Genomic DNA, 13476 nt, shown 5'->3' with positions numbered 1-13476 from the left:
GGTTGACTTTCTTCCGGCATTCGACGAAGCTCTATCACAAGTTGTTCAGCGCGTCTACAATCCAGAGAAACACGAAATAGAATCGAAAAGTTATCGTGTCGGCTTCAGCGGATCATTTGGTGACCATCATGTCAGTCCTCGCTCGCTTCATGCGGCTCATTTAGGCAGGATGATATCTTTGGAAGGCATCATCACCCGATGCTCTTTGGTACGGCCAAAAATGTTAAAATCTGTTCACTATTGCCCCGACACCAATCTCTTCCATCACCGCGAATACCGTGACGCGACATCATCTACATCCAACTTACCACCTACCACATCTCTCATTCCGCAAACGGACGATGATGGACACGCGCTACAGACAGAATATGGTCTTTGTACTTTCAGAGACCATCAAAGGATCAGTATCCAAGAAATGCCGGAACGCGCGCCTCCTGGCCAATTGCCTCGCAGCACGGACATAATCATGGATGACGACCTTGTTGATAAATGCAAACCTGGTGATCGAATCCAAGTGGTTGGTGTTTACCGCAGTGTCGGTGGTGGTTCAGGAGGAGCCTTCAAGTAAGTTCCGATCTATCAAGCTCAAACTCTGCCTTGACAATATGATATAGGTCTCTTCTGATGGCTAACAACATCAACCTGTTGTCTTCAAAAATTGGAGGTGGTATTGCACAGACCCCTCTGACAGATACAGACATCCGAACCATCAACCAACTTTCGAGGCGTTCAAACATCTTCACTCTGCTATCCGAATCTCTTGCACCCTCGATTTATGGCCACGAATTTATCAAGAAAGCCATTCTTCTTTTGCTGCTCGGAGGCGCGGAGAAAAACCTGCCCAACGGGACCCACATCCGTGGAGACATTAATCTGTTAATGGTTGGTGATCCTTCTACCGCAAAATCACAACTCCTCCGATTTGTCCTTGGGACTGCCCCGCTAGCCATTGCCACTACTGGTCGCGGAAGCTCTGGTGTCGGTCTAACGGCTGCTGTTACCACTGATAAAGAAACAGGCGAGCGGAGGCTAGAAGCTGGCGCGATGGTTCTTGCTGATCGAGGGGTGGTTTGTATCGATGAATTTGACAAGATGTCCGACGTCGATCGAGTTGCAATTCATGAGGTAATGGAGCAGCAAACAGTCACGATCGCCAAAGCGGGAATTCATACCAGTCTCAACGCTCGCTGTAGCGTCGTTGCCGCCGCCAACCCAATATATGGACAGGCAGGTCTTTAGTTCGTTCCTCACTTCCCAGGCGGAAACTGAACCATTTCTCAGTATGATATCCACAAAGACCCTCACAAGAACATTGCGTTGCCAGATTCTCTTCTGTCTCGTTTCGACTTACTTTTCATTGTGACTGACGACGTCGAAGAGAAGAAAGACCGAATGATTGCGGACCACGTCCTGCGTATGCATCGATACCTACCACCTGGTGTTGAGGAAGGTACACCCTGTCACGACAGCCTTTCGCAACCCCTTGCTGTGGATGGGCCCGGCGTCACTCTAGAAGGCGAGGCTGTGGAGACCAGCCCATTTGAGAAGTACAATCCCTTGTTGCATATGGCATTTGCGGATTCCACAGGACGACAAACTCGAAGTAGCAAGCCGAAGAAAAAGGAGATTCTTAGCATGGCTTTTGTAAAGAAATACATTCAATACGCTAAAAGCAAGGCTGCTCCTGTTCTGACTAAGGGGGCAGCGGACCATATTGTGCAAGTCTACGCTGGTTTGCGAAACGAAGAGATGGAAGGAAATAAGAAAAGAGTAAGACACCACTGAGAATTCGGCACTTAGAAATGTTCCACTAACGTTGTTAAAATTCCTTAGACCTCTCCTCTGACGGCGCGTACCCTTGAAACCCTAATTCGGCTAGCTACAGCACACGCCAAGGCCCGTCTATCGACGAAAGTTGAGTATACCGATGCACGTCAAGCAGAGGAAATCATGCGCTTCGCCCTCTTCCGAGAGGTTCCCAAGCGCCAGCGAAGGAAGAAGCGCAAACTCAACAACGGTCCAGCGGCACAGAAAGGATCTGATGATGCTGATGGCAGCGATGAAGAGAGCGAAAATTCCGGTGATGAACACGATGCTGACGCTCCCGCCGTGGAAAGACTAAACGTAGTTCCCATTGTCGAGGCACCCTCAGTCCCCGCTGCACAGCGTAGTGAAGACCCTATCTGGGGGGATGATAGTCAAGATGTCAACATGGATGTCGATTTGCAGCAAACCCTCGCTCCATTGGCACCCCCTGACAGCATGCAGCCCCGACCTGAAAGGTGAGTCTCTTCTGTTGGTACCCCTATGCAATTCTCTTAAGTGTCGAACAGATTACAGCTCTTCCGCTCTCGCATGGCAAAAGTCTTCGGAACGCAAATGCAAGACGAAGAAACGGGATTCTTGAAGGATATCCTAGAACACATCAACGAAGGACTGACGTCAAATTCGCTCTTCGGATCGGCGGAGGCCACGGAGTTGTGTAAGATAATGGCAGATAACGACGAGTTGATGATTAGCGATGGTATTATATACAAGGTCTGAACCAGGCAGTTTCCTTCGTTCCTTTCGTTTGTATGTAACATTACCAGTCTGTTCCAGTGTACTTTTGCGATGTTATGACGCTCCCGTTGTCATTGAATAAAACTTACCATTGGAATTTGGCCTCTGTCCTTCGCTGTCAATTGATGTGTTGTCGCAATAACAACATAAGCGCGTGGCGTCGGAGGAAGGATGGGACAAGACGGCCGACTCTGCAAAGGACAACGTTGTGACAATCGAATCGAACGTTCTTGTACCTTGTTGATAGGCTCAACACCTCTCAATGCTCTTACTTATCTTGAACGTTGAGCGAGTACTTATAGGTGAGCGTGCGTTGAAGATGCAACGTGCCTGATCTTTAAAATAGCCGCATCGGAACTCAGATCTGTCTACGAGGTCAAAGCGAGATCTGTGGAAGATGACACTCATGTGCTGGCTGGCGACACACATCCGTTAAAATATTTTCAAAGCAGTTCAAGACTTCCATTGTCAGGCTCACAACAGATTCTCGCCGGACTCCTTGACCTCAAATTTCAGTTTGATTTTTTGCCGACTTTACGTGTTCTTTCAGAGTCTACCCGCCCTCCTGAATTATTTTGTACTAATCAGGTCTGCCATACCGAAATCTACGTCAGGTCCTCAGTTATCTAAATTTTAAAGTCCGGCTGTACGTGTAATTTTCCTATCGATAAGTATGAAAACGGCTGTAATTACCATCGATTGACGATTGTAAGCGCTTACTTGCCTCGTTCACTCTTGTGGTGAGCCTATCAGATTCACTCGGCTCTTTCGTTCACCACGATTCAAGTACTCGGCACCTCCCTCTCTAGCTCCGCCAGATATTTAATCAAACCATTAACGATTCGCCCTCTCTTGCTCTCTCTTTCATCAACCAACTCCTCAAAAAATGTACCCATCCGATGGTATCCGATCCCAGCTCGAGTGGAACTCTACTTTGAGCACCACCAATGTTCCTGTACCCACAGAAAGCTCTAAATATCTCCGCAAGGTACTTACTGTCATATCCAATGAAAATTCGAAGCTCATAAAAATCACAGACTTCTATCATTGCCACTATCGGTACAACTCCGTTTGAAATTCCTATTCGCCTCATTGACCACCTCAACTCTTCATCAGGTCCAAAAGTCAACACTGTTGAGAAGCTTGCTGACCTTCGACGTGCTGGTGTCAATGTTGGTCAGTGCCGATGAGGCGTTTCGTCTTCCTCTGCTAAAAAAAATGAATCTTGTTCCGACAGTTCGCATGAATTTCTCCCATGGATCCTACGAGTATCATCAAAGCGTCATTGACAATACCAGGAAGATGGTCGCGCGTAAGCTACGCTGTGTCATAAGAACCACCCCGGTATTGACTGACTCTATACAGAGGATCCTCAAGGACGCCCTGTTGCAATCGCTTTGGACACAGTAAGCTTTTGAACGACGCTGACTCGGCCTGGAATTGACAGTCGTGTAGAAAGGTCCTGAGATTCGCACAGGTCTGACGAGAGAGGGAAAAGATGTATGTTACATCCATTTGCCATGAGAGTGCATCTCAATGGTCCTATCAGTGGCCTGTTTCCGCCGGTCACGAGTTTGTGATCTCAACCGACCCAAAATACAGCGAGGCTTGTGATGACCAGGTTATGTGGGTTGATTATGTATGCATTCCTCTTCCTTGTTTCGCTTTATGGTGGACTGAAAATTCTTTCTAGACCAATCTTCCTAAAGTCACGGCACCTGGAAAACTAATTTACGTGGATGACGGCATTCTGTCTCTCCTGGTTCTCGCCATTGATGGCCCTAATGTGCGTGTTCGCACTCTGAACAACGGGAACATTAGCTCCCGCAAGGGCGTGAATCTTCCCAAAACCGATGTCGACCTTCCAGCTCTTTCAGACAAGGATAAGAAGGATTTGCTATTTGGTGTTAAAAACGGAGTTGACATGATATTCGCTTCCTTCATCCGCAAAGCCCAGGACGTCAAGGATATTCGCACAGTTCTCGGACCAGACGGTGCTAACATCAAAATCATCGTCAAGATTGAAAACGAACAAGGTGTCGCGAACTTTGACGAAATTTTGAAGGAGACCGACGGCGTTATGGTTGCTCGTGGCGATCTTGGAATTGAGATCCCAGCTAGCCAAGTCTTCCTTGCCCAAAAGATGATGATTGCTAAATCCAACATTGCTGGAAAACCAGTTATCGTCGCAACCCAAATGCTCGAGGTACGCTTCAGTGCTGGCTGTTCGTCTGCTCACCGATTGACATGACTTCTAGTCTATGACAGTGAATTCACCCTTGTTTGCCAGCTTATTCCCTTCTAAATTTGTTAATAGTACAACCCACGACCCACCCGTGCTGAGGTCAGTGATGTAGCCAATGCTGTTCTCGACGGCGCCGATTGTGTTATGTTGTCGGGAGAAACTGCTAAGGGCAACTATCCCATTCAATCTGGCAAGTTCACTTTCTCAGTGGTTTCTAGTACAAGCTAATACGTACTGCAGTTCTCATGATGGCTGAAACCTGTCTTCTTGCTGAGTCGGCCATCTGCTACCCGCCCCTATTCGATGATATTCGAAGCATTCAGCCTCGGCCAACTGAGACCGCAGAGACTGTTGCCATCGCAGCCGTAGCAGCTGCCTCCGAGCAGGGTGCTAGTGCTATCATCGTCCTCTCCACAAGTGGACACACTGCATGTTTGATCTCCAAATATCGACCTTCTGTTCCAATCATCACTGGTAGGCATCTTCATATGGAATCTTCAAAGCACCAGGACTGAAGTGCCACTTTAGTTACTCGCAACCAGCAAACTTCTCGGCAGATCCACTTGCACCGGGGCTGCTATCCCTTCTGGTATCCTGAGCCCAGAGGAATTGAAGGCCACCAGTGGCAGACTGACGTGAGTACGGGCAAGACACCCCATGTCCTGATGCTGATCCGAATCCAGGTGGACAATCGAATCCGCTTTGGGCTGCGCAACGCACTTGCCTTGAACATCATCACACCTGGATCAACGATCATTGCCGTTCAGGGATGGAAGGGTGGGCTGGGTCATACCAACACCCTACGTGTCCTGTCTGTGCCCACAGACAGCGCCGATTTGGAGCTGCAGCCGCTCGGCTCTGTGTAGATCATCACATGGACATTGCATGTAAAACCGAAAGTGCCCCCGATTGTACCAGTAGTGTTTATAGAGTCTAAGATATATTTTACGAGTTTGCCAAAAGGCCGCTTTTGGAGGCGATCGGGGAGCGAACAATCATCTCACGGATGAAATTTCAGCAAGGAAACTAAATCGCTATTTTGAAGGTGCCTCCACCGTTTCTTCGTCGCCGTCTTCAACGACTCAACACTGAGCCCCTGAACTACCGACACCATTCATCTGGTTGTCCCACCTTTCTACGCCTACACAAGGCTGTATGGCCTCGTCTTCGTATTTTGCAAAGCCGCAACGCCAGAATGGTCTACATCGAGGTCGTTTATCTATCAGCAACGCTCTCCCCGTATACTCCTCCTCCTCCTCCGCCGTTCAAGAAAAATATGCAAGAAGAGCCCAACTCTCTCCTTGGTGGATTCCGGTCTCTGTCGCCATCCCAGGTTTGCGAACGCGTCGCCTTCGTATTCTTGTCTTGAATCCTCGGCGTGTTCATGACTTTAGTATGACGCGTTTTGGCCGCAAGAGGGGTTCTCTTCTCTTATGTCTTGCAATCATGGCCATAGTCTTTGCCACCTTTGCGCTAGCTAAACGGTTTGGCACACATGCTAAGCAATGGCCAACACCCTTCACCGGTGACCAGCCCACTCTGGTATACAAGCGTGAGGACCTGCAGCGAATCTGGCAGTGGGAAATTGATAGTGGACACTACCCAAGTCGGCGAAATAGTGGGTGACCATACTCCTGTTCCTTGACGTATTTGACCCGAACTACGAACAGTACCGATACAGCTCAAACTCAAAAAGACACCAGAGAACCCAGCCCTTGACTCACAACGGCCATCTATCCCCTCCCGATTTCGACCTCCTTCCGGACCATATGCAACAAATACGCGAGGTGTGGGTCCCCGTCGAGTTTACCTGGATGTCCAGGCTCAGCCACCAATGGTCGCATACCCCCCGCGGCCGGCCCCCGGAAGCATCGCAGATTTAGACACTGTGATGGACCATTGTGACTTTTCTGAAAAGAAGGTGATTGGGTTTATTCTAGTCATCAACTTCTCTCATTAGTATTCAGTTTGTGCGTGACTGTTTAGAGGTCCTTCGTGTTGGAGCTGGGCTTGACAACGGCAAGCGTGTAAGGAGGGGAAAATTTGATGATTGGAAATATGTGTTTGTGGAAGAAGACGACAGGTCCGCACACATCGCTCGCTCTTTGGACGAGGAAACGGCAGACATTAATGAAGCTTCGGACCCCGGGGTAACGAAAATTGATGATGGTTCAGACCCAGATAGCGGGCTTACGAAAAAGCGCGGTGTACCTTGGGAAACACCTCCGATCCGCCTCGCCAAACCTATTCGCCCTCGAGCTCACTCCACTTTGGACTCGCCTTGCGATCCAGAACATCCTCGCATCTTCCACATGTTTTGGACTGGGCCATTTACAGATAAGCCCTATCTCGCACTCCTGTCCTTCCTCTTCACGCAAAATACTGGACTTCATCTACACGCTAGCAACAAGGTCTGTCGTCCCCAATTCTGGATGTGGATTAACCCTGGTCCTGCTGCTGCCGTCCCTAACCCATCTGCCGTCCGCGATATGTATGCCCAACTACGATTGAACCCATGGGCATCGCCATTCCTGCATCCAAAATTTAAGGACATTATTAAATTCAAGATGTGGAATACAACGGAACAACTGGATGGTGTCCAAGAGTTGAAAGATGAATGGCGGTCGAGAGATCTGTTTAATTCGGGTGGGGTAGTCATCAATGTCCCATCCAAAGTCAAAGAAGGTCTTATCACCGGGCCCAACGGGACGACCGCTGAACCATCTGCGACGAGGAAGGCAAGCAAAACTGGAGAGGACGATATGTTGAACCGCACAGGATCCAAATCTCTCTCAACCTATGATCGTCTTTCGGTCATTTTGTCTGATATGGCGCGATTTATTCTTTGCCATCGGTTCGGAGGCATCTACCTCGACGCAGATACAATATTTCTACGTGACTGGGAAGAACTATGGGGATGGAGAGGCGCATTTGCGTACCGATGGTCGCGGTTGGAGAAGTATAACACTGCGGTCTTACGGCTGAACAAGAATTCTGCGCTGGGCAAATTCCTCTTTCGAACTGCGCTAAGGAACAATCTGGACTTCCATCCAATGACCGTGTCACGGTATACCAAGGAAGCACACTTGGAGGGTTTACTTCTCAGACTACCCGACGCATTGTTTGACTCTGCCTGGCTTAATACTGAGGAGTACCAGCTCTCGCGCCCGCCCCAACCATTTTTTACAAGGTAATTTCCCTCAACTGATTTCTTGACTTGTCTGATGATGGAACCACTCAGCTTTGACCAGTTTTTCGATACGCCTCCGACGGATAGTGCAGCTCCTCAGGCACTTGGTTTTGATGGCTTTTTCCGAGGCGCCTTCTCATACCATTTCCACAACTTCTGGTAAATCTTCCTTGATACAATTCACACTATCGACCTGTTTATCGGATCCCCCAGGTGGAAACCATTTGATCCTGCGCGGAATTGGCCTGATCTTGGACCGCGCTTCGAGGAAGGCGAACGTAGAGCCCGTCAGGGTCTTCGAGCAGCTACTACAGCGAGTGGGCCTGACGCCATTCCTCCCGAGGACGGAGGGGAGAATGTAGAGGACGACAGACGCGATTTAGATTGGGCCACAGTGCTGAAGCGAACATTCGAGTCCTATATCCGAGGGGAGCGGCCGAACATGTATGGGGAGTGGATTCATTGGTAACTGAAAGATGGAAGCGAAAGAAATACGTTGAGGAAGACGGACCTCTTTCTTGCCTATGGACATGTCACGACTGGACAATGACACCTACTTATGACGCCACCCCTCAAGGAAAGTCAATGCTACAGTGCTCGCTTGCTCGCTTCGCGTAAGGCACATTCATTGTTTTTTTCCCTCGCCACGCCCTGCCGTTCCAACGTAACACTCGATCACAACAAGTAACCACTAGTACTCACTTATGTTAATGTAAACGTTACGATGCACTGGTAATTTCTATACCCCATTAATAAATCAACAAGCAGACTATCTATCTGTTGGCAGTCTCGTCTCACATGTAGAATTCTAAATGATATATACCCGCTACTAATCTTAGTACTTAGCACCGCTCTGTGCTTGGGCTGCGTTGACAGTGTCTTTCAACCTCTGAATGACCTCCATAGGGTTCTCCGATCCGAAAATGGCTGTGCCTGCAACTATGACATTGCTTCCTGTTGTACAAACTCTGATCACAATAGTCCTCCGGAAACTAATAGAAAAAGACCAACCAGCATCAGCGCAAATGCCGATTGTGTTGGGACCAACTCCACCATCAACTTCGATGTCTTTCTCTGGAAAGCGGGCTCGAAGCTCAGCAACCTTTGGAACACACCTTTCGATAAACTTTTGGCCGCCGCGTCCTAGTAGGGATGGTTTGCAAAGCAGGCGCAATGAAGAGGTGGACTTGAGACGAACCGGGGTATACAGTCATAACAAGCAGCATGTCTGCAGCATTGGCAATTTCGTCTGTGATAGCAGTTGAGGGAGTATCAGGCGAAATGGCAACGCCAGCTTTCATGTTGCGTTTGTGTATGGTGTTTATGAGGGAGACAGGGTCGGCTTGAGACGCATAAGTTATGGATCAGTGATAGGGGCAACAGCATCACATACAGGTAGCTTCGATGTGGAAACAGTACAATGAACCACCTGCGTCTGCGATGTCATCTACCCACTGTCCTACGGATGAAAAAGAGAAGAAGAGAATTTGTTGTATGGAATATGACCTGTTCTGGCTTGGCGACCATCATATGGCAGTCCATAAATATGCCTGGAACACCCTTGTGAACGCAGGACAGAATGGGTGCGCCTGGCAAAATTGGTCAGGGGCCAGGGTGGTGTATATCAAAACACAGACCCATTGTGATGTTTGGTACGAAATGACTTGCAATTAGAATAGTGAGATGAGAATGGATGTGATGTACGGAATATAGTCACCCATCCATGACGTCTAGGGGACAAGTGGTTAGGACAACGGTGTAAGTAGGAAAAAGGGCAGTAGTGCACACCCATGTGGAGCCATTCTGCGCCTCCCTTAATCATGCGCTTACATTCCGCGGTCAGCTGGCCAAAGTCAGAGGCAAGAACGGAGGGAGAGATGATCGCTCGAGGCATGGTGTTGGAGCAAAATGAAAAGATTAGATAGTTTACAAAATGGAGATTAGATTTGATTAGATCAAACATAGCCATCGGAGATTAGATTACACTCGCATAGCCATCAATCACAGCCATGCGTAGCAACGCGGGCTCCGGAGTCCGCGCAAATGCAACGCAAATGTTATAAAAAAGCAATCCACTTTCTTTCTTACTATTCAAAATGCACGCAAAAATATTCCTCACTATTCTCTTCGCGTCTGCTGTCTCCGTATATGCCTCTCCTCAACTTGAGGAACGTCAAAGTATGCCATCTGCACTCGTTTTACATCATCTTTCTCACAAATTTCCTAGTCCTCAGCGGTGTCGTTTCCGCTATCACAAGCGCAGGTGCGTCTCCAATATCACTTTCTACTCCAACTCAACTTCAACTATAGGAGGCGCCGTAGCCAGTGGGGTGACTTCCGTTGCTGGTCAAGTCACAAGTGTGGCTGGTAGCATAGGCGGGGACATCACCAGTGAAGCTGGACAGGTCTTTCAAACCGTTACTTGTCAGTCTTTGACCCCTCCATTTTTATTTCATGATCTTACTTTTGACGTGCAGCTATCGGCGGCAAGGCAGTCACCATCGTCACTAGCGTTGGCGGTGACGCGATCACCCTTGCTACCTCGGGGGCTGGTGTCGCTACGTCCAAATTTGGTTCGGTATACACTGTTGCCACAGCCGCAGCTGCTTCTGAAGCAAGCGCGGCAACGGGCAAGTCAAGTGCTGCACTCCCTATCCATGGCCTCCAATCCAGCCTAATCGTCGGTCTTGTTACCGTCGTTGGCAGTGCTTTGCTCGGCGCAGCAATCACACTGTAAAATTTCTGTGGAGTAGCTCCATCATGTATGGAACATTTGATACCCAATCGATATTTATACCTTCATTCGTTCAAATCTTTCCACTACTTCGTATTTACTCGCAGCTACAGACGCTCGTGGACAGACTTCGTATATAATGTAGTTCACTCCTTTAATGTAGTATACTCAGGTTCTCAACTCTGTGATCCAGACCGTAGGCCGCCGCTGTGGAACGCTTGCATCATGTTCGCCATAACCTCACTGCCCCCGCGGCTAAAGGACTGTTGCATCCTATTCCGCGTATTATGTGAGTTGTGTTCAGCTCGCTCGAACGTAAAAGATTCGTAGATTTGGATCGCCGCAGCAAGGTCAAAGCTTCCCTCTCGCCCGTCTTTATGAGCGATAATCGCACGTGTAAGCTCGAGGGCGTCGAGCATGGTAACGTTTACCCCAACGCCCGCAAATGGTGTCATCAAATGAGCAGCATCACCTATGAGGGTCACTCCAGGATGGGAATTCCACTGAGTGCCGGTGGGTAGCATGTATAGCGTGCGAGGAATGAGTCCGTCTTTGCTCTCCAAGATGATCCTCTTCAAATCGTCGGGGTGGTTTGAGTGAATTCAAGAGGATGTTCCGCAGATCAATCCGATCGATTTCGGGACGACCAGCGGTCTCGAAAGTGAGTGGGGCGTCGCCTCCGTTCTCATCCCATAAGACGGTACCTGCTGGGTTGACGATTTTGAGTGCATCACCCTCCGGACGAGCGTACTTCTTAAACTCGTCGTAAAGACCGGCTTCGCGGAGGGCGAGCTGCCCGGATTCGGCATGAAGATCGAGTGTGAGAAGTCTGAACTGCTTTCCTGCCGATTAAGACTCCTCGTCAATGTCACCATGCATCTTCAAGATGTTGCTCGCATCTGCATGTTTCAGCATACCTCTCTTGTAATCCCCCCAGACTCCTGGTAAACGATCTGGGGTGACAATGGCAAGCCCAGTCTGGACAGATGATGGATAATCTTCATATGGTGAGATGTTCTGGAGGCTGGTTTCATGTTCCTCCGTTGGGTCCCATAAGACCAAAGTATTTTCTGCACTTTGGACTCGCACACCATATCTGCTGAAATAAAAATCCCCTCCTTGTCGAGGGCCAAATGAGCTGCGGATTGTCAATGAAATAGCCCATTTGTGTGGCTGTTGTTCAGTATGGATTGCACTGGTTTCAATACATCAGTAGCTGTAAAAAACCGTAAGATTCAAAACGAATGATATGCCTACCGAGCATAGTTTTGTGCCATAACCCCACATGGAGGTGCCATCTCAACATCATGGAATTCAAAGCCAACATCCCCAACATGCACTGTGTATGATCCAAGTGCTGGGCCCATCCCAATAGCATGTCCAGCTGCATCCTCCGGGGCACCCATATGAACCATATCCTCCCTTCTCATGAATGCATCAAAGTCTTCAATCACCTCATTCGGGAGGATGATTTTGCATAAGTTCCACAACAATGCAAATGCGGAGCTTGTCTTTTTATCCAGATCGCTTTCGGGCACCTGCTGAATAGCCAATTTGCACAAGATTTCCTGGATCTTCAAGCTGACATGACAGCTTCAATCAAGGAAAGGATGGTGAAGCATGTGTAGGCTTACCCTAATGCTCTTGCGGGCACCCACAGACAGTTGGATGATATCGTGCAGAGCATCCAGAAGGTCATCAGCAGGACAGAAGTCCCTCAGAACTATTCCAACCAGCCGGTTATCGGGTTCTGGAGTGCGCAAAACATAACTTTGATGAGGTAAGATGTCGAATTTTAGCTGTGATGGGTCAAGGAGATGCATAGGCCGCCGGCAAAGCCGGGGGTCTGGCTGTGGGTCCTGCTGAAGTTTTTTCTCCCATTTTTCCGCGATCTGGGGACTATCGTAAATCCAGTGCTTCAAAGGAGGATAGGGTTTTTGGAGCGACACAACACGAAGCACGTCGGTGTTTTCCATACGCAGCACTCGCTGTGTTTTCCCCGAACCGGTGTACATCAGTGCCTGGATGAGTGATTTTCGAGCACTTTTCCGCTCCTTCCTTGCAGTTTTCAGAGAATCTAGAATGGATTTCAACGGTGGCGGGAGCTGCTCTGCATTGCTGCAAGCTTGCAGAAGGCTGCTGTAAATATCGGACTCGTGCTGGGGCAGGAGCAAAGCAACATCATCTTGTGGTAGATTGGGAAGGATCCTGGCTGCCATATGACCTACAAAGATCCTCTGGCCCTCCGAAGTAAATGATGCAATTAGGAGGCTGGAGGCTGTAGGGTCAGCTGCAACTGCATCAATCATGCGCTTTAGCACACTTAATTTCTTCTTCTTCTTCTGATATTCTGGTCCATGAACAGCCGGCAGCGGGTCCTTGCGCTTTTTTGAAGATGAGGTAGACTCCATGTCCATCACTGGTAGCAGTAACGTGGTTGCGAACTAGTTGCGAGCGAGATCACCCGGACAAGCAAATACAAACTGGCGCACCACTAGGCGTGTGAAGACAGTGAAGTACTGATGAAGTATTCAAAAAGCAAATCAAGACCGTCGAGGATCGTGCTCGAAAGCCTACAACAAGCTTGGATTCTGATATGCCCAGTCACATACCTATAACCAACGACAAAGGGACGTACTCTACTAACTACAATTCCACATCTTTTCATAGTTAATCCGTTCGAAATCCGCGTGAATGCGCTGACCATGGCCACTAAGATGGCCAAATGTACCCCAGCCGCCCCGA

General features: G+C 48.8%; 5 protein-coding genes across 5 annotated transcripts; 3 read left to right on the top strand and 2 right to left on the bottom strand.

Annotated features, from left to right (window-relative positions):
- The first annotated feature begins 3201 nt into the window (after positions 1–3201).
- On the top strand, positions 3202–5769 carry LACBIDRAFT_301694 (pyruvate kinase). The gene is made up of 13 exons (XM_001874210.1): positions 3202–3550; positions 3600–3621; positions 3679–3738; positions 3800–3874; positions 3928–3968; positions 4018–4062; positions 4112–4201; positions 4256–4768; positions 4821–4829; positions 4880–4997; positions 5048–5281; positions 5336–5442; positions 5491–5769. Exons 1-13 carry the CDS (start codon positions 3449–3451, stop codon positions 5671–5673), a joined length of 1599 nt encoding a protein of 532 aa, XP_001874245.1. The 5' UTR covers positions 3202–3448; the 3' UTR covers positions 5674–5769.
- A 193-nt stretch (positions 5770–5962) lies between these two features.
- Positions 5963–8466, top strand: LACBIDRAFT_301693 (glycosyltransferase family 32 protein; the record flags this gene model as incomplete). Its single annotated transcript, XM_001874209.1, has 5 exons — positions 5963–6425; positions 6478–6728; positions 6775–7997; positions 8049–8156; positions 8211–8466. 5 exons carry the CDS (start codon positions 5963–5965, stop codon positions 8464–8466), a joined length of 2301 nt encoding a protein of 766 aa, XP_001874244.1.
- Positions 8467–8832: 366 nt separating this feature from the next.
- LACBIDRAFT_227985 (ribulose-5-phosphate 3-epimerase) lies at positions 8833–9891 on the bottom strand (the record flags this gene model as incomplete). The annotated part of the gene is made up of 8 exons (XM_001873573.1): positions 8833–8947; positions 9005–9140; positions 9196–9339; positions 9391–9451; positions 9504–9586; positions 9635–9660; positions 9715–9727; positions 9786–9891. 8 exons carry the CDS (start codon positions 9889–9891, stop codon positions 8833–8835), a joined length of 684 nt encoding a protein of 227 aa, XP_001873608.1.
- Positions 9892–10093: 202 nt separating this feature from the next.
- Positions 10094–10734, top strand: LACBIDRAFT_301691 (uncharacterized protein; the record flags this gene model as incomplete). The annotated part of the gene is made up of 4 exons (XM_001874208.1): positions 10094–10175; positions 10225–10260; positions 10308–10421; positions 10475–10734. The coding sequence occupies 4 exons, from the start codon at positions 10094–10096 to the stop codon at positions 10732–10734; spliced, it is 492 nt and encodes a 163-aa protein (XP_001874243.1).
- A 465-nt stretch (positions 10735–11199) lies between these two features.
- Positions 11200–13148, bottom strand: LACBIDRAFT_301690 (uncharacterized protein; the record flags this gene model as incomplete). The annotated part of the gene is made up of 4 exons (XM_001873572.1): positions 11200–11573; positions 11649–11926; positions 11989–12305; positions 12366–13148. The coding sequence occupies 4 exons, from the start codon at positions 13146–13148 to the stop codon at positions 11200–11202; spliced, it is 1752 nt and encodes a 583-aa protein (XP_001873607.1).
- Positions 13149–13476: the final 328 nt, after the last annotated feature.

This window comes from Laccaria bicolor, genomic scaffold, assembly GCF_000143565.1.
Source record: "Laccaria bicolor S238N-H82 LACBIscaffold_1 genomic scaffold, whole genome shotgun sequence".
Lineage (NCBI taxonomy): Eukaryota > Fungi > Basidiomycota > Agaricomycetes > Agaricales > Hydnangiaceae > Laccaria > Laccaria bicolor.
The sequence above is the reverse complement of the archived record's forward strand: the minus strand, read 5'-3'. Positions and strand labels throughout refer to the sequence as shown.

Coding starts and splice junctions, on each gene's coding strand:
- LACBIDRAFT_301694 (XM_001874210.1), top strand. CDS start 3,449: ATGTACCCATCCGATGGTATCCGATCCCAGCTCGAGTGGAACTCTACT. Junction 3,969..4,017: donor TTGCAATCGCTTTGGACACA/GTAAGCTTTTGA, acceptor ACAGTCGTGTAG/AAAGGTCCTGAGATTCGCAC. Junction 4,063..4,111: donor TGACGAGAGAGGGAAAAGAT/GTATGTTACATC, acceptor TGGTCCTATCAG/TGGCCTGTTTCCGCCGGTCA.